The sequence below is a fragment of the Mesoplodon mirus genome (genome assembly GCF_964341445.2).
Source record: "Mesoplodon mirus genome assembly, chromosome: 7".
NCBI classification, from domain to species: Eukaryota; Metazoa; Chordata; class Mammalia; order Artiodactyla; family Ziphiidae; genus Mesoplodon; species Mesoplodon mirus.
Genome location: NC_138983.1, coordinates 71,315,795 through 71,335,067, shown reverse-complemented (window position 1 = coordinate 71,335,067; position 19,273 = coordinate 71,315,795). Strand labels below are relative to the sequence as shown.

At 45.1% G+C, this 19,273-nt stretch overlaps 1 protein-coding gene and 1 long non-coding RNA gene across 4 annotated transcripts in view; one reads left to right on the top strand and one right to left on the bottom strand.

The window, feature by feature from the left end:
• The window catches only part of LOC309807924, a 41,221-nt gene extending 33,119 nt beyond the window's left edge, over window positions 1-8,102 (bottom strand). For 2 of the 3 annotated variants that reach the window (XR_014294699.1, XR_014294700.1), the window contains exon 1: window positions 1,661-2,045. This is a non-coding gene — a long non-coding RNA (uncharacterized lncRNA). Of the gene's footprint in view, window positions 1-1,660; window positions 2,046-8,072 lie in introns of those variants that run through there. The other variant, XR_014294698.1, reaches the window with a different exon arrangement.
• Window positions 106-10,358, top strand: CSRP3 (cysteine and glycine rich protein 3; the record flags this gene model as incomplete). The annotated part of the gene is made up of 5 exons (XM_082627939.1): window positions 106-232; window positions 4,483-4,651; window positions 6,373-6,505; window positions 8,606-8,699; window positions 10,282-10,358. The coding sequence occupies exons 1-5, from the start codon at window positions 121-123 to the stop codon at window positions 10,356-10,358; spliced, it is 585 nt and encodes a 194-aa protein (XP_082484065.1). The 5' UTR covers window positions 106-120.
• Window positions 10,359-19,273: the final 8,915 nt, after the last annotated feature.

The window sequence follows — 19,273 nt, the reverse complement described above, 5'->3', positions numbered from 1 at the left end:
TATTTTATACATATTAGTGTGTATATGTCGATTGGGATTGGCTCACTGTGGAGGTTGCCAAAATTTAGGGTATTTGCTTTATGTCCTGTTAGACTTGACCTTGACCAGAGAGTCTTCAAGATGCCAAACTGGGGCGGAGGAGCGAAATGCGGAGCCTGTGAAAAGACCGTCTACCATGCGGAAGAAATCCAGTGCAATGGAAGGAGTTTCCACAAGACCTGTTTCCACTGCAGTGAGTTGGGTGAACGCCATGACGGCCCCTCAGCACTTCGAAGTTCACACTTAGTCACAGATACTGTGTATCAGTAGTTCTCAGAGTATGGTCTGGGGACCAGCAGCATCAGCATCCCCTGGGAACTTGTTAGGAATATCACTTTGGGGCCCCACCTAAAGAAGGGATGGTGCTCTCCTGAGCACCCCCTCTCCAACCACTTGTCCGGCTCAGAGGCCGTTTCCCTGAAGCTCAAAGTCAGAACAAGCTCCCAGTGGTGAAAACTTGACCCAGTGGCGACATTTACAAAGTGTGACCTGGCAGAGAAAGAAAGCCATCACTTATCTGCAGCCAGGATGGACTTGGCTTGTTGTGCTGTCCCCACAGGCCAGCGGTCACCGAAGCCAGCTGCAACTGGTCTTTCCTAAGAAAGAACCTGTGTCAGGCTGGGGGTGGGCAACAGATGACAATTCTGGAAGCGTCGGAAAGGGAAGCATTTGGGGCACCCTCAACTTGACGAGGGGAATCTTTACCGTCCCCTGCTGGACATAGTTTCACAAATGTCAAAACTAGGGGGACATTTAAAACCCCATGGTCCACCTGGGAGTCAGGCTCTACCCAACTCATGTGACTTTGGACAAGTCATTTCTCATCTCTACGCCTGGGTCACTGGCATCTGCAACAGAGCCAGGAGCAGAGTCTGTACCTTCAGATTCCCAGTCCAGTCTCTTCAACACGACTGCATTCTAGAGTTTCCTAGCAGCTTAATCCTATTTTAGGAGAGCAGTTCTGTCTTGGCCACTTGCCTTCTTTGCTCCCCTCCAGTAGGTCTGGCTTACGGGTTAGCTTTACTGGACATTTCGCAGAAGCGCGCTCCCCAACCCTTCGTGACCCATCCGCCCTCATGTCTCAGCCCAGCAGCCGCAAGGCATCACGTTGCCTCAAGCTGTTTCAAACAGAACTTCAAGGGTTGAGCTCCATCTGTTAGGGCATGGAGACACTTCATCCTCCAGAAATAGTAGCACTTTCTCTGCTGCAGGCGTTTCCACTATCCCTTACCTCCCACAACAAACATAATTCTCACCAAGGAATAGGGGGAAACTGCTGTGAGTGATTGGGTGTGTGGATTTACTAATGTTTTAGGTTTTAATGATGCGTAATTCTTTTTAAGCCATCATACACATTCATCAGATGCACCATTATCATCACAATGATCCAGAAGTCATTGCTCGAGAGAGTTCGTTCCATAACCCTCTGGCTTTTGTCCAAATACAGCTAGTGTTCTTTAAAAAGAGTGGGGGAAAGGAATATTGGAAAGAACACTGGAGTTGGAGTGAAAATGACTAGGGTTTGAGTATGGGCTCTACCATGCACTTTAACTGTGTGACCTTGGGTAAGTCACCATTGTGAGCCTCAATTTCCCCATTTATAAAACAGAGATGGTTATACCTGCCACACAAGTTGTTGTAAGAAGAAAGCTGGGTTTCTTCATCTGAGATCCAGTTTTCTAGGCCTTTATTCTCCTTTCATCAACTTGGATGTCTGAGTGGGAACAGGCAACGGTGGGGATGCTTTCCATGGTGAGGGGTGTCTTGTTTTCCCAGGCAGCAGGAGGATGCCCTGTTTATCGGAGCCATGGAAGAACGATGTGAGCATTTGCTGGTGCATCCCTTTCAACCCCTGGATATTCTCCTTAGAGCCTGTGGGTGGGATGGGGGTCTGAGCAGTACAGGTTTCTGCAGTGGTGGACAGAAGGATCCTGGAGAGGAGCGTGATTTTCTGTAGCATCGTCACAACAGTGGTCTGTCCACAGGTCAACCTGTAGTTGCTGGAAATAGAGTTCAGAGAGGCAGAGTCTACCTTAGTTTGTCTCCTGGCCAGTGTTCTCCAAACTTCTAGACAAATCTTAACCCCCCTACCAGTGCTGTCCAAAAGATATATAATGCAAGTCACATATGGAAACGTAAATTTTCTAGTAAACTTATTTTTAAAAAGGTGAAAAGGAGCAGGTGAAATTAATTTTAAAACATTTAACCCAATATATCAAAAAATTATAATTTCAACATGTCACCAATATACACATAATAACATCATGTGGTGGATGAGTGGCTACGGTATTACACAGCACAGCTCTGCTGTGCCTGTGTGTGTGAAAGCTAGTCAGAAGCCAGGGAGTGGCCATAGCATTGGCCAGGACAAGACAAGGTATAGGCAGTCCTGGAATGATGGGAATGAGCACTGGAGTAGGAGTCAAAGGACCTGAGGCCAGTCATGGCTCTGCAATTTACCACTGTATAATCGTGGACAAGTCACTGATCTTCATTCACACATGCATGCATGCGTTCATTCATTCATTCATTCACTCAACAAATGTTTATGGAGGACTAACTCTGGGCTAGGCTCTGTGCTACCTTCTGGGGATATTAAAACTGTTTTGCCCTCAAAGAACTCAGAGTATAGAACATAAATGAACAGTCAACAAGTTGTTCTGAAAACCCCCCCCCCCCCAAAAAAAAAACACCAAGTTGTTCTGGAGATTAGTAACTGACAGCTACAGGAAGGGCAGAGACAGGTATATACCTTACACGCCCAAATATAAGGCGAATTCCCCCCAAAATTATTCCTCATAAAAAGGGTTTGCCTTGGCTTCAGAGTCTTATAAAGTCTCTCATGCTACAGGACAGTCTCTCAATTACTCCATTTATTTAAACTGTTTTTTAATAGAAATTCTTACAAACAATATTGACATAATTATTTAATGAACTCCCATACGCCTGTTTCCCCAGCCACATAACCACCAACCTCTGGCCAATCCCACCTCATCTACAACCTTATCTTCTTCTCCCACTCTTGTATTCAATAACACTTTTTTTTAAAAAAAATAAATAACCACTTGAGAAAGGCATATTAGCCTGAAACAACTTCATTCAAAGCTGGATTGCTTATAGGGGTCACTTGATGGAACTGTTTTTTTAAAAAGGAGGCAAATAAATGGAATGCCCATATATTATTATTCCTGGGGATATGACCTCACTATTACAAGCACTAAGTATCACCCTAAACAATCTTTAAGGATCATCATTACAAAGCGATATAGCAAGGTATTAGGCTGTGGAGATCCTACATACTTTTTAATGCTGCCCTAATATTATTGCTAATAGGTACTTCTTGCTGAGATACAATTTCCAGGTGACAGCCTCCTTCTCAGGTAAACAGGGCTGCCTCTAAAAGACACAGACGGAAGTGGGGATGAGCTGCTCTGGAGAGCTGGGTCAGCTGCCTCAGAAAGACACTGTTGAGAAGGGAGATGCTGATGTTGAAGATGCAGAGGAATAATTTGGATACAATTGTTTCCTGAATTTGTGTCAGATTAGAAAAAAGTTAACATCTCCAAATCTATATATTGTTGATTTATATTATTAAATTAAATGTTACAAGCAGGTATTTGACACTTTCATTTACATCCTTAAACGTTTACTTATTCAAGCTGGCAAAAAATTTTTCTATTAATAGAAAAATCTAATTAATAGAAGATTTTCTATTAATCTTCTCTTTGGAAAAATAGGGGATTGTCTTACATACTATGTATAACGTATATACACAATATGTGTATAATAACTATACTAGGGTAAAGTATGGGGGATACTTTACATTAGGTGATATACAGTAACCAAGGGGCTTGAGCCAATATAAGCCTAACAGCAGGTCTTCATTGCGTCCCCTGCTTCCAGAAGTGGATCAAAAGAAGTCTCAGCCGTAATTATCTCCTTATATATCAAAGTGCTTTTCAAAATCCATTTTAAGTAGAGAAACTGCTCAATGCTGATTCTGATATGATTAAGAAAAAAATAAGTTCCTCCCCTGCCTCAGCCCCTCACCCCCTACTCACCCACACACATATACACTCACACTTCCTGATGTCATTTGTGGTGAGACACTCAGGAGTGCAGGTTGTCCCCATTCAGGAACAATATTCCTAGCTGGTCCAAACTCACACACCAGGTTCCAGTCCTGGCCTCCACCTCTTTCTAGCTGGGTACCACTGAAAACATTACTTCCCTTCTCTGTGCTCCAATTTCCACATCTGTGAAACAGGACTGCCTTGGAATCTACGACTCAGGACAGATGCTCTGGTCAGGAATCAAAGTGTTCTTGGCTAGGGGGCGGGGGGTCCTTGTGCTGAGTCCCTTGGCCCCAGTCAGGGTATTGGGGGTGCAGGGAAGGGGGGAGGAATCTCAACGCTAACCCCCTGACCATCCTTTCCTCAACAGTGGCCTGCAGGAAGGCTCTGGACAGCACCACAGTGGCAGCTCACGAGTCGGAGATCTACTGTAAGGTCTGCTACGGGCGCAGGTACGGCCCCAAGGGGATCGGGTATGGACAAGGCGCCGGCTGCCTCAGCACGGACACGGGTGAACACCTGGGCCTCCAGTTCCAACAGTGAGTTACTGCCCCGCTTCTCCCAGCCCGTAGAGCCCCAGCTATCAGGACAGTTCATTCTGTTCCCATGGCAACGTTTTCTAGAAGTGGGAGAATGGACTCTATTGCTGACTTGCCAACAATAGGAATACTCAGTCTGACCAAGTTCTAACAATGTGTCATCTCTCCGAAGACTCTCTTTAAATTATCTGCCTTTCAAAAGGGCAATTACTTTTACACCATGGCTCTTGGTTTGCATGTCAAGAGAAAACCCAGGATGTACAGATGTTCTATTGTTTGACCTTTGCAAAACTGCATGGAGTCTCTTTTCTTCCTCATTGAGCATTTTTGTGTAAATCACATAAATATGGCAGGGACGCAATGGCCATCCTCTGTGCGCTTGTCACTGAAAGATTTCTTCCCTTGGGTTGTAAGATGACTAACGTCTGCATCGCAGTGGGGAGTGACTCTGTGGGGATGGGCTGTGCCTCAGGAGTAGCAATTATAACTTTCTGTAGGTCTCCCTTGCTGCCTATTGCCAATACAATGTTGAGGTTTCCCCAACATTATCCTAGGGAAGCCAGGATTTCACACTGTGCCACCTCCATCTACCAGTCTGCTCTACTTGATGATCATGCTGACCTCCAGCCCAAAACAGAGTATATAGACTGACAGTCACTGGCCTGCAGCTGCTGTCTGGCCAGCTGGTACCCGGGCTCAGCTCTGTGGCGGGACTGGCAGAAAGGCCCAGCCCAACTGAGGCAGTGTCCCCCAGAGAATAGTGAGAGCATCTGAAGAGTCATCTGGTCCCTTCCAAAGAGAGTAGCCCATGGTAGAGCCTGGAAAACTGCAGGGATGTGTGATTAGTCATATAAATTTTTCTCACTACTCAATCCCAACCGGAGATGCTATTTTAAAAAGAAAGATGATACCAGCTGCATTCTCTGTCTCACATTACCCAAAGCTCACTCTTCTACGTTAGGGCTTTCCTGTGGTGCTGCACAGCCAGGAAGAGTCTGGAGACCTGGGTTTCATCCCAGCTCCACCAGTTATGAGCTGCTAACCTTGGGCACTTACCCCTCTGGCCCATGCTCTCCTCCAGCTAGCCCTGCCTACTCTAGAGGGTTATGGTGAGGCTCAAACGATAAACGTACAAGGAAACGCCAAAAGATATGGAATCACAGGGTTATTATTGTGCCTCTTTCTTAGACTTTGCTCTCAAGAGGACAGGGGACCTTTGGATGCAGGGTGACAATTTGAATTGTGATAAGTATCAGCTCATTGGACTATGGTTTGTTTAGTATCAACTGTCAAGATCCCATCTTGCCCTGTAATATTTTTACTCATTTTGGAAAGCAGACCCGTGGGTTTCAAGATGGTATAGAAAACCCTAAACGAACAATCACAGCAATATAACAACGAGACAAGGGTAATTATACAAGCTAACATACGTGGAACACTTGTGAAGTGCTTTACAACAGAAAGGAAAGAGGTAAGTAAATTCTGGCTAACATTCCTTAGCCCTTACAACAGGCCAGGCAGGCACCGTTCTAAGTGCTTTACTCATGTGGCCTCATTTAACCTTCTCAACAACCCTGTGAGGAAGGTACTATGACTATCCCCACTTTCCAGATGAGGCGTCTAAGGCACAGAGAAGTTAAGTAACTTGCTCAAAGTCATACAGCTAGTACTGTTTGCCAAGGGAAGTCTATAGGTTTCATTCATTCGTCAATTTCCACCAGGTCCCCAAAGCCGGCACGCTCTGCCACCACCAGCAACCCTTCCAAGTTCACTTCGAAGTTCGGAGAGTCAGAGAAGTGCCCTCGATGCAGAAAGTCAGTCTATGCTGCTGAGAAGGTGATGGGAGGTGGCAAGGTAAGGACTTCTATATGAGTCAGATGGGATGCTGGGAGGAATGAGAGAAGAAAGTAGGAACTGAGGGCAGGTGGAGGCCAGACCCTCCTTAGCTCCCAGGAACCACTTAGGAGCCACCTATCCTTACCCACTTTCCCGGGCTGTGACTGTCACCCTGCAGTGCCCTAGGAAACTGGAACTGGTGGATGGAATTTGATGCAATAAGCGTTAACCCACTAGGGGAGGCACCCAGCTAGGAGCTCTGGAGAAACAAAGGCACACAGGCTCCCCTATCCTGTGTCCACAATCCTTCCAGAAAAGTGTCAGCCCTGGGAGCTGTCACCACTGCATAACTCAGCCTGCTATTGGCATCACACTGAGGCACAGAGCAAACACCCCACAGCAGTGAGAAGCATCCTCGCTCACAAATGTCCTGGCAATCGGGAAAGTCATCTGATGTCTGAGACAGTAACACACACTTGTCTACAAGCTCCAGTTTCAGGCCTGAAGCCAGGGTGTTCACCAAAGGATCTGATCCTGAAGAAAGACAAAAATCCTGTTTATACTAAGTAGGGGGAGGAAGGCCACGGAGAGTGTCTGACTCCAAATATAGGGGCGGTCTCCACCCCAGGACTGGCCATTTAAATACAGGTGAGGACCCTGGGCTGTGCCTAGAAGACATGCAGATATGAAGAAGGCAGACAGTCTTCTGGATGATCCAAGCCACGCAACTCTCTTCCATCAGAAATACAGGGAGAGTATCAAAAAGGCTACAAATAATAAACGCTGGAGAGGGTGCGGAGAAAAGGGATCCCTCCTACACTGTTGGTAGGAATGTAAACTGGTGCAGCCACTATGGAGAACAGTACGGAGGTTCCTTAAAAAACTAAAAATAGAGTTACCAAATGATCCAGCAATCCCATTCCTGAGTATGTATCTGGAAAAGATGAAGATTCTAAGTCGAAAAGATACATGCACCCCAATGTTCATAGCAGCACTATTTACAATAGCCAAGACATGGAAGCAACCTAAATGTTCATCAACAGAGAAATGGATAAAGAATGTGGTGTATAGGGACTTCCCTGGTAGTCCGGTGGTTAGGACTCCATGCTTTCACTGCAGGGGGTGCAGGTTCGAGCCCTGGTCAGGGAACTAAGATCCCACATGCCACACAGTGTGGCCAAAAAAAATTTAAAAAAAGAATGTGGTGTATATATATGTGTGTGTGCTATATATATGTGTGTGATATATATACCACACACACACACACACACACACACACACAATGGAATATTACTCAGCCATAAAAAAGAATGAAATAATGCCATTTAAAGCAACATGGATGAACCTAGAGATGATCATACTAAGTGAAGTAAGTCAGACAAAGACAAATATCATATGATATCACTTATAGTGGAATCTAAAAAAATGATACAAATGAAATTATTTACAAAACAGAAATAGAGTCACAGATATAGAAAACAAACTTATGGTTACCAAAGGGGAAGTGGGGGGTGGATAAATTAGGAGTTGGGGGTTAATGCATACACACTATTATATATAAAGTAGATAAACATCAAGGACCTACCTCCTATATATCACAGGGAACTATATTCAGTATCTTGTAATAACCTATAATGAAAAAGTATATATATATATCACTTTGCTGTACACCCAAAACTACTACATTGTAAATCAACTATACTTCAATTAAAAAGAATACACAAAGAGTTAAAATGAAGTTGAATTCCCTGGATGATTGCCCATTTCTTCACCTTTTTTCTTTTTTCATTTTATATTCAATATGTTACCCACTGCCTCAAGTCCCAGTTCCCCTCTCTTCAGTATTTTGGATCTTCTAGAAATGGGAAGCCCTATTCTATTTAGTCTGTTCTGAAGGAATACATATGGAAATCACCTTGATCTACTCATTTTTAGGGGTCCTAAGAATCGCTGGCCAAGCCCATAGCCAGAATAATTATTCCGGGGGCCAATTAGGTGGGTGAACGGTTAAGACAAGGGCACGCCTTTACATGTTGCTGGTAAGGGGACTTAACACGGAAATAAATGCCCTGCCTGCCCTATTAAATATCTACCTGCCTGTTCTCCTGTGCCCTGCAGCCTTGGCACAAGACCTGTTTTCGCTGTGCTATCTGTGGGAAGAGTCTAGAGTCCACGAACGTTACTGACAAAGATGGGGAACTTTATTGCAAAGGTGAGTGGTTCCAGAGACTCTCTTGAGATGTTTTCCCAGGGAGGGTTCTTGGCAGGGGAAGTTGTGTTCCTGCCGAGAGGCTTGTGTCTGCCCGGAGGCATGGCTTCTCAGCCTGAGCCAGGTTTGAGCTCGCAGGATGGGGAGCAAAGCCACCTAAGGGAAAGTAACCTCCTGCCTGACCCAGCTCTGGTCCTCTCCATAGGGACATCTGGGGGGACCTGATACTTATAGATGCCCAGTGGTTCCTGAGCACCTGAGGGGAGAGAGGACAAGGAGGAAGCAGTGTCCTGACTGGCCTTGGAAGAGGCCTTAGGTCTGGACAAAAACATCACATTCCCTTTCAAAGACCTTAACACTGTTCACTTGACTGGCAGATAAGGGTGACAGCGTTGCGGGGTGTGCGGATGAACTGTGTGCTGCCTCTCCTGAATTTATCAAGACACATCTATCTCCTTCCTCCCTCCCTCCCTTCCTTCTTTCCCAGCCCCCTTCCCTCCCTCCCTTGCTCTCTCCCTCCTTCCTTTCTGACATTTCTGTTTCTGAGGTTGCGTGTCACTTCGTGATCACAGAAAGCGAACTGACAAGCTGGCTTCCCTTCTGGTCCTCACAGCCCTGCCCCTAACTGCCTCCATCATTCCTCTGTCTTGCAGAGAGTCAATAGAGGCTTAGCTCCTTCCTGATGCTATGAAGAAGAAGGGATGCTTTAGGGCCAGGGCAATGTGTCCTCACCCTCAGAGCCTCTCCTAGGCCTCTTCTGTTTCTCAGCGGGGCCCTCCCGCCCTTTCACTCAATGATGGTGTCTCAGGATCTCCAAATGTGTGTGTTAAGAGTTGGGGAGAGGCAAGGGGGAGGATGCTACTAGTTAAGACTGTAGGTGGCCCAGCTTCTCCCAGGATGAGACAGGATGGAAACTGATGCACTGTCTGACAGGGGCTGCCTTCTTCTGGCAGTAGAGGGTACAGAGGGTTCTCAGCATTCACAGGCCATAAAATTCTACAGTGTTGCCACGGCCAGTGGGGAGATCAAATATAGAGAAGTAACTGCATTCCCAAGTGCTACAAGCTCTAGTAGAGGATGCTACACAATGCAGGGCGCAAAAAGGGGCAAGTGATTGGCTGGGGGTGTCGGGAAAGCTTCTTAGAAGAGAAGCTTCCTCTGGGCCTTGAAGGGTGAACGTGGGTTTGGGAGGGGGCGTTCCAGGAACAAGGAGCAGTGCAAAGGCACCAAGGCCAGGTCATCATGGCTCGTTCCAGGAACTGCAAGCAGTTGTGTGTATCTGAAGGGCAGGCAGGGAGGCGGAAGCGGGAGGGGATGAGGCTGGGCAGGCAGCCGGCAGCCAGATTATGTCAACTCCAATGAGAAAATGTCTCTGAACACACCTAGGGAAGTGCAAAGGAGTATGAACAGTTTTATTAGCAGATCTAAAATAAATACAGTTCGATGTGTTTAAAAGTTAACTTACAAACACATTTGTCAAAAGGATGCCTCTCCCAGGTAAAAGACTGAGCTCAGACAGAGGGAACTGAAATGATGGTGCTGACCAACCCCTTCTCTCCCCTGTCCTCTTCTCTCTCGTTCACAGTTTGCTATGCCAAAAATTTTGGCCCTACAGGTATTGGGTTTGGGGGCCTTACACATCAAGTGGAAAAGAAAGAGTGAAAAGTGCATCTTTTCTCAGCTCTCATCGGCCTAAAGCACTTGCCAAGTATCCTACCCAGATGGAAACCCCTCCCCAAACATCCTTTTGTTGGTAGTTGGACAGTATTTCTCTTCAGAAGTGATCACAGTCTTTACCTGAAGTTAGAAGAGATCTTTGGAAGAAAATTATTAGAAGCCTAACCCATAACAAATGTTTTATTATTTACGATACTTGTGGTGGGAGAGGCCATAAATAAAAGTTTAAGTGGTAACTTGTACGTCTCTGGATCTTTTCTTTCAAATAGGGGGAAATTTTCAAAAAAAACAGAGAGATAGTTTAAAAAAAATTGTGCAGAGGATGTAACGAATTTTGGTGTCAGCTGTGGAAAGAGTGAGGAGGAGGAGGAAGCAACGGGCAAAGGGAAGGAGTCTTCTAGAATCTGTTGGCTAAGCTTCTTTCTAGTTAGCGCTAATGGAGAAGAAAACAGGGGGTCCCGGAGGAAACAGACAACATGGTAGCAAATTCTAAAAGGAAAATCAAACTAATAAAACTGTTGAAGAGCTGATCCTTCTGTCCTTATCATGGGCTTTGCAATATTACACATTTCGTGAAAACTCAGAAATGGCAACAAAATGTGGACTTTGCTTCTGTGTTATAAACAACGTGAGGATGATCTTCTTTTATTCTGGGACAATTCCCTAAGGTTTAGCAATTGTCTTAAGACTTCTCCTCCATCAGATTGCCAGCCTCACGAATGAAACGCAGCCAATTAAAAATGTCTTCCTCTGCCTCCTCGGCGAGATCTCAACGGCTCAAGCGTGTGTATTTTCTCGCCTCTGCTTTTAACAACCACGGCATTTCTCCCACCACCATGCACTTCTCAATTATTTGCAGAAAATGAGAGCAAATGAATATCTACTGACAAAAATTATGAAACACTAGACTAAACCGTGGGTTTCTCTATGCTCCAAGTCCCAAAAAGGTGTTCTTTAAAATGAGCGTTTATTCAGGGTTGCTTACTTGCTGTCATGGACAAGGCCTTGCACTGACTTCATTATTTATCTATCTATTTTTTGATGCTCAAAATGCAATTACATTTAATCATTTTCTCTCTCTGATTGGCATTAATAGAATGGTTCAGAAAAAAAAACAACAACAGAAAAACAGCTGGCAGAGGTTGTGTCCCATCCCACTTTCAAAGAGATAATATACAAATATGCTTTACTTGCCTAGAGACTCTTGCTGGGGTAATTCAGCCACTGAGTTCCACTCAAACGGTCTGAGGATGGAAATATTGTACATTCCACATTCTCTGGGAAAGGAAGCCTAGGACAATGTACTTTTAATTCGTAAACCTTTTCCCAGAGCTATATAAGAGATCCCATCTTTGTCGATCGAACAATTAATAATACCAGGGATGAAATGAATTAACTAAACCAAATCCCCTTTAACCTGCACTGACGCTAAAAGCAATATGCTACCTTGGCCCTTCACTAGGAAGTCCCCCACGCTAGGCACTTCCAGCTTGCTGAGGGGTAAGATACATGTGAAATGACTACCAGACAATGCAACCTATTCCTCCACTGCAGTTCAGTTACCAGCCCCACTAACCACACACCCAGGAGACAAGCAAAAAACCTCAGTCACCCTTAGCTCTGCCCTCTCCCACATCCCTCCTTGCCTCATTCCCCAAGCCTCCCTGATTCTGACTCCAAAATGTCCCTAGAATACACCCCCTCCATGCCCACTCTTTGGTATGTGTATCAATTGGCTAGGGCTGCCATAACAGAGTACCATGGAATAGGTGGCTTAAACAACAGAAATTGTTTTTTCACAGTTCCAGAGCCTAGAAGTCTGAGATTAAGGTGTCAGCAGGGTTGCTGTCTTCTGAAGTCTCTCCTTGGCTGGTAGATGGCTGCCTTCTCCCTGTGTCTTCACATGGTCTTCCCTTTGTGTATGTGTGTGTGTTGTAATTACCTCTTCTTATAAGGACACAAGTCACCCTGGATTAGGGACCACCTGAATCACCTCATTTTAACTTAATTATCTCTGTAATACCCTATCTCCAATTACAGTCACATTCTGAGATACCGGGGGTTAGGACTTCGACATAGGAGTTTGGGGGTGTAGGGGGGCACAGTTCTGCCCGTAACAGTATGTCATATAAGGACTTTCACAAATTGGTCTTGGACTTAACCCATTCAACTTAGCTTTAGACAATCTCTTCCGTACGCTCGAGCCCCAGCTACACTCAAAGACCTGAAGCTTTCCAAACACAAGTACCCTCACCCTATCATGCTTTTTTTTTTTTTGCGGTACATGGGCCTCTCACTGTTGTGGCCTCTCCCGTTGCAGAGCACAGGCTCCAGACGCGGAGGCTCAGCGGCCATGGCTCACGGGCCCAGCCGCTCTGCGGCATGTGGGATCTTCCCAGACCGGGGCACGAACCCGCGTCCCCTGCATCGGCAGGTGGACTCTCAACCACTGTGCCACCAGGGGAGCCCCCATCATGCTTTTGTGAATGCTATTTTTTTGCCTGGAATGTCAGGACGATGGAACCTCCTCCCAACTCCTTAGCCTGGTGAACCCCTAGTAATCAAGTCACAGGTCAAATGCCATCTCCTCTGCAAAATCTATTCCTGAACTACCTGAGCAGAATTAATCTACCTCTGTATTCTCATAGCCAGTACATAATTAACACAGCACTTGTCTCATTGCATTGAATTTTTAAACTCCCATCTGCCTCCTTGTTAGAATGTGACACACTTGTATTCACAGTGCTCGAAAAATAGTAGGCACTTAATAAACATTTGTGGAGTGAGTGAAGTGGGAGAGACCGCAGGCTAGACTAAAAGCAAATTCTACTAGAATATAAAAGAAAAGATTATTATACACTGGAGTGGAGGGGCTTGGAAATGAAAAAACAAAACAAAGAACCTTACTGTGGTTCAGCAGTGTCTGTGTTTCTCCTCTGCTTCCTGGGCACACTCTTCTACTGCATTTCTCAGGCTCCCTACCAGTGACCAGGACACATGCTGAGTTGGCCAATGGAGGCCCAGCCCCCAAGACCCCCAGAAAAGTCTCCACTCTCTTTTTGCACATCTGTGGATACAGAAGGTCCAGTGGACACTGAGGCCCTAGGAAATGGTGGAGCCATTAATTGGGAAGTAGCGTGGGTCCCTGCATGGAAGAACACCTGCTAATTCTAAATGGACTGTGACAAGAAGAAGAAATAAGTCTGATGTTGTGTTAGGTCACCGAGATTTGGGGAATGTTTACTATCGTGTTAACTTCCTTGACTAACATGCACCTGAAATAGTGGATGTGCTGCATCCAAGATAGTTGCTATCAGTGTCCATCCCGTTGATTTAAGTCGCAGGGAACATCATCAGGATTTTGCCTACTATTTGTGAAATAAATTCAAATGTGTCCTCTCCAATGTGACTATACAGGCATTTGGGAAAAGGAATGAAGTTGTGGCATGGTGGTATGAGTCACAGGATTGGGCTTGCTTTGACTTTAAAACAAAACAGAAACAAAGCCCTGCTATTACTTCCAAGCTACTGCCTTCTCCCCTCTCCTTTCAGAGCCAAACTGTAAGACTAGGTCCCATTTATTCCCTAGCATCTCGGCATCTGGCTTCCGATCCCCCCATGCCGCCACACCGCCGCACCTCCTGAGCACAAACTCTTGGGTCTCTGCTCAGTTGCTCTTCTCAGCCCTGCCTTCACTCCTAACCACTGCTTTCTCTCTGAAATTAGTTACTCTCCTTGAATTCTATGACTCCGTCTCCCGACTGCCCTCATACCCGACCTCCTCCCAGCTCCCTCCCCTTCCTCTCCAGCTCCCTAGATCCATGTTCCGTAAGGTCACATTCCTGCCCTTCTCCTCTCTCACTTTTTTTTTGTTTGCATTGGTTTTCACCTTTGGTCTTTTTTTAGAATTGATCTTCCCATTTTGGGAGGGCAACTCCCTTTTCATTTTCATCTCATTTTTCTACGTCTCTCCTGTGACAATCTCATCCATCTGTGCAGGTGACTCCCATCCATGCCCTGGCCTCTTTCCAGCTGTCTTAACTGTTCCACTGGATAGCTTTAAGTATCTCAAACAGGCCCCAACTACCAAACTCACCACCCAGTCTCTCCACACTGTTTCCTTTACTTCTCAAAACAGCACCACCGCCCCCTCATTCACTGGGTTCAACACTGCAAAGCCATCTTTGACTCCTCTTCTGCCTCAGTCAGTAACGGGGCCTGCCCATCTCCCCTGTGCCTTCACTACTGGTTGCCTAGACCACAACTAAAAGTTTACCTCTAACATTTTTTATCTGTCAGGGTCCAGTCAGAAAAACAGAAATCACACTAGTTTTGTTTTTTAAGAGAGAAAATAATAAAGGAAATTGGCTAAACAGGTGCTAAAATTTTTGAAAAAGTAACAAGGGACACACTGACTTAATACAGAGATACAAACTGCAGCAAGTAGCTACACCACCCCTGGGGCTGGGGAAATAAAGAGAAGAGATGGGGGTATCTTCATTTACATGCCTCAAGGAGAGCTCTCCGGGGGGGCTAGGAGTCAGACCTCTGAGGAGAGCGCCCTGCCTGCTAACTGCTGGTGCTTCTAAGGGGCACCATGGAGCTGATCCAGGGAAATAGTTGGACACTGATTCCAACTGTCATTGTCGGGGTGAAGGGCCATTGTTTGAAGAGCACTGAGAGGAACAGCTGACAAGCAGGATGGAGTAAGTCCCTTCTCCCCTCCTGCTTCCAGTCTACTGGCAGAACTTAACAGAAAGTCGGCTGCCAAGGAGACTGTAATTTTCAGAGTCCTAGCCCAGACACACAACACAGAGTAGAAGGGGAAGATGGGGCACATTTCCCTACCGCTAGCTTCTCTCTCTCCAGTCAATTTTCCAAAGATTTCTGAATAGCCAGCATTTACTGAGCCCTTACTATATGCCAATTACAATTCTAAGCACTTTAAATGTATGAACTCATCTAATCCTCTTAACAGCACTTGGAGGTGTATACAATTATTACCCACAATACAAATAAGGAAACTGAGGCACTAGAAAGCTAACTCATGTGCCCAAAGAGATGAAAGTAGCTTATAATTGACATATCCAGGATGCATACCCAGGGTGCCTAGTATAAAACAGATTCCCAAACTTTTTTGTAATTTTCACACCTACATATACCCAAGGGAAAAGCCAAAATACAATAATGGGAGTGCAATTCCCAAAATAAATGATTCTCAAACTGTAGCATGTACATGTAAGAGCCATCTGAGGAACCTGACAAAAATTCAGACTCCAGGACTCTCTTCTCAGAGACTGATTTAAAAGGTCTGAGATGAGAAATTTGAATTTCAAACACATTATCCCTGGACACTACCCTCCGCGCCCACCCCCCAGCCCCTGATTCTGATGTGAACGGTCTGTGGACCACCATTTGAGAACACTAACTTGGCAGGGGTTGGTGAGAAAATAAGAGAGGATATAACTTGAGAAAGTCCACTTGCCCCAGATTGAGAATCAGCCTTCAACACAACTCTGATCACATCATATTCTGCTTAAAATCCCTCAATTCCACTCAACAGACTTATTCAGCAGATTCATGCAAATATTTATTGAACACATACTATGTGATAGACAGTATTTTAGGTGCTTGGGATACATCAGTGAACAGAACAAAGATCCCTCATGGACCTTATAATCTGACAGGATGGAGAGAGAGACAGTATGCAGTAGACACAATAAATAAATCACACAGTATGTTAGAAGGTGGTAAGTGCTATGGGGGAAAAGGTAGCGTAGGGTAAAGAGGAGGAAAAGGGCAAGAAAAGGATGTTACGGGCTTCCCTGGTGGCGCAGTGGTTGACAGTCCGCCTGCTGATGCAGGGGACACGGGTTCGTGCCCTGGTCCGGGAGGATCCCACATGCCGCGGAGCGGCTGAGCCCGTGAGCCATGGCTGCTGAGCCGGCGCGTCCGGAGCCTGTGCTCCGCAACGGGAGAGGCCACAACAGTGAGAGGCCCGCGTACCGCAAAAAAAAAAAAAAAAGAAAAAGAAAAAGAAAACGATGTTACAACTTTCAAAATGTGGATGAGGGTAGGCCTCATTGAGAAACCGACATTTCAAAGAAAGCTGTGAGGAAAGGCACTATGGATTTCTGGGGTTACAGTGGTCTAGGCAGAGAGAATAGGCAGGGAAAGGTCTGAGGCAGAAGTGTGCCTGGGAGGTATGTGGGATCAGCAAGGCGAAAAGCAGGAGAAGCGGTCAGATCCTATAGGGCCCTGAAGGCTACTGTCAGGGCTTCGGCTCTTCCTCTGGTGAAATGAAGAGCCACTGGAGGGTTCCTGAGCCCAGGAGTGATATGATTCAATCTGCTTTGTATGAGGATCACCCCACTGCTTGTAACAGGGTGAGGGTAGAAACCAGGAGACCAAATAAGAGGGCTGTAGTAATCCAGGCAAGAAGTGATGGTAACTCAGGACTACAGCAGCAATGGTGGCCAAAAGGATTCAATTCTGGATACATTTTGAAGATAGAGCCAGTAGGATTTCTCAAAGAAATGAATCTGTGGTATTATGAGAAAAAGTGAGTTATCAAGGAAAGATTCTAAGGTTTTGGCCTGAGTAAAGGAAAGGATGGAGTTTCTAATCAACTGATATGGGGAACACTGAGGGTAGGGAACAGGGTTGTTTACTTTTTATTCATTTACTTTAAAATGTATTGTATGTTTTATTTTTAATCGATTTTTTAAATCTACGTTTTATTTGTGCACATGGGGCCAGGGTAGAAATCAGAAGTTCAGTTTCAATTTGGACAAGTTAAATTTAATATGTCTATAGATGTTTAAGTGGATATGTCAAGTACACAGTCTAGAGTTTGAGAAGGAAGTCTGAACTGGAGTTAACAACCTGGGGCGTTTGGGCACATAGATGGTATACGTCACTACGCAATCCGATGAGATTATAAAGGAAGAGGAAGTGAGTTTAGATAAAGAGCAAGAAGATCAAGGAGTCGCCTCTGGGACATTCCAACATTAAAAGGTAGGGGCATAAAAACAGCAAAGGAGATGTTAGGCTCTCAAGAGCAACCGACAAGAGGGGGAGGAAACTCAGGGGTGCTCTCCTGGAGGCCAGGTGAGGAAAGTGTGTTAAGGAAGCAGGAGTGACCGCCTGTCAGATGCTGCTGGTAGGTTCTGTACGATGGACTTGGAGCTGACACGCAATTTAGCAACACGGAGGACACCGGTGTACTTGACAAGAACAGTTTCCATGAGGTGCTGGAGGTAAACGCCTGACTGCAGACGGGTTAGAAGGAGGATGGGAGAGAGGACTTGTAGATACTGACAAGGTTTTCAAGAACTTTTACTTACAAGAGTAAAGAAATAGTTCCTTATTGCTCACTTTAATCTTACAGCTCCTTCGCTTAACGTTCAATGCCCCTGGTGATCTAGCCCCCGTCCACCTTTCCAACTTATTAACCAAGCTCCCGGCTTCCAACATCCTATAGACCCAGGCTGTCATTGTTCTGACTGTACTTTAGACTTTCCCGTTGTCTTTACTCATAGAGTTCTCTCCATCTGAATGCCTTTCACTTCCAACTCCCTATTTCCAAACTCAGTATCACTGAAAACCCTTTCTAATGCCCTATCACCCATAAACACTTCCTTGATTACACCCACTGAGGCTCTCCCCAACCTCTAAACTCTAACCATATTTAATTTGCACCCATCTTATAGCTTTTAGTATTTTCTACATTATACTATAGTTTCATGTATCTTAGCTTCCCCTCTAGACTGTAAATGCCATGATTAGTATGCCCAATTAAATGTTTTATGGCCTGCAACACCTAGCAGGATGCTCCATAAATATTTGTGGAATAATTTAAAAATGAATGAAATGTGCTTTCCATGTTACATATCAATTAGGTGTGCTGGAATACAGTGGCTCTGGGAATTTGAATTTTAAACAAGTGAGCCCCAGGCCCCTGCCCTGTCCCTGTGATTCTGATCTAACTGGTCCATGGACCACAGTTTGAGAATATTTACTTGGCGGGTGTTGGTGGGAAAGGAAGGTAGAGAGAAAAAGTCCTTTTGTCCCTTAAATGAGAATCAGTCTTCAAGCCACAATTCTGATCACATCATGTCCTGCTTTAAAACCCTGCATTCATTCAACAAATTCATTCAAATATTTATTGAACACATACGTGTCAGGTGGTATTCTAGGAGGCTGGGACCTCAGAGTGGGTAGCCCACTTGGTATCCATTTGACCTTGAAGAAAATACAAACTTCTTTAGGCTTTAGTTTCCTTATCTCAAAGCCTCTGTAGAGAAAAGGAGAACAGGTCTTTGAGGAACTGTAAGGTCTATGCCATTAGAGTACAAACTGTGGTCCAAAGCAAGATGGTAAACAAAATAAGGCTCTATCATTCAGGGCCAGTTGGACATGATAAGAATTTTAGCTTTTACCCCAAGAGCAATGGGAACCTAAGGAAGGGTTTTCAGCCAGAAGGTGCCATGCATGTCCAGGGGCGCGCGCGCGTGCGCGCGCGTGCACACACACACACACACACACACACACACACACACCAGGCCCTGTTCTAGGTGCACACACACACACACACACACACACACACACACACACACTACCAAGAGTTCAAGTTGAATTAGCATTTCTTCCAGAACAAAGAAAATGAGCAATTACAATCACACCAGTCTAATATTTTAAGGGTACTAAGTAAAAATTGTAATTAATCTTTAAGATTTCCCGTTCAATTTTCTAAGCAAAACGGAAAACAAAATTAAATCTTGCTATTGCTATTAACAGTGATCTCAACTCATTCCTGGAATTTGGGAATTTTTCTTCACATCCTATATATACCTTTTCTCAATTTAAGATTCAAGAAGTGTCAAGTGTCAGACACTAAG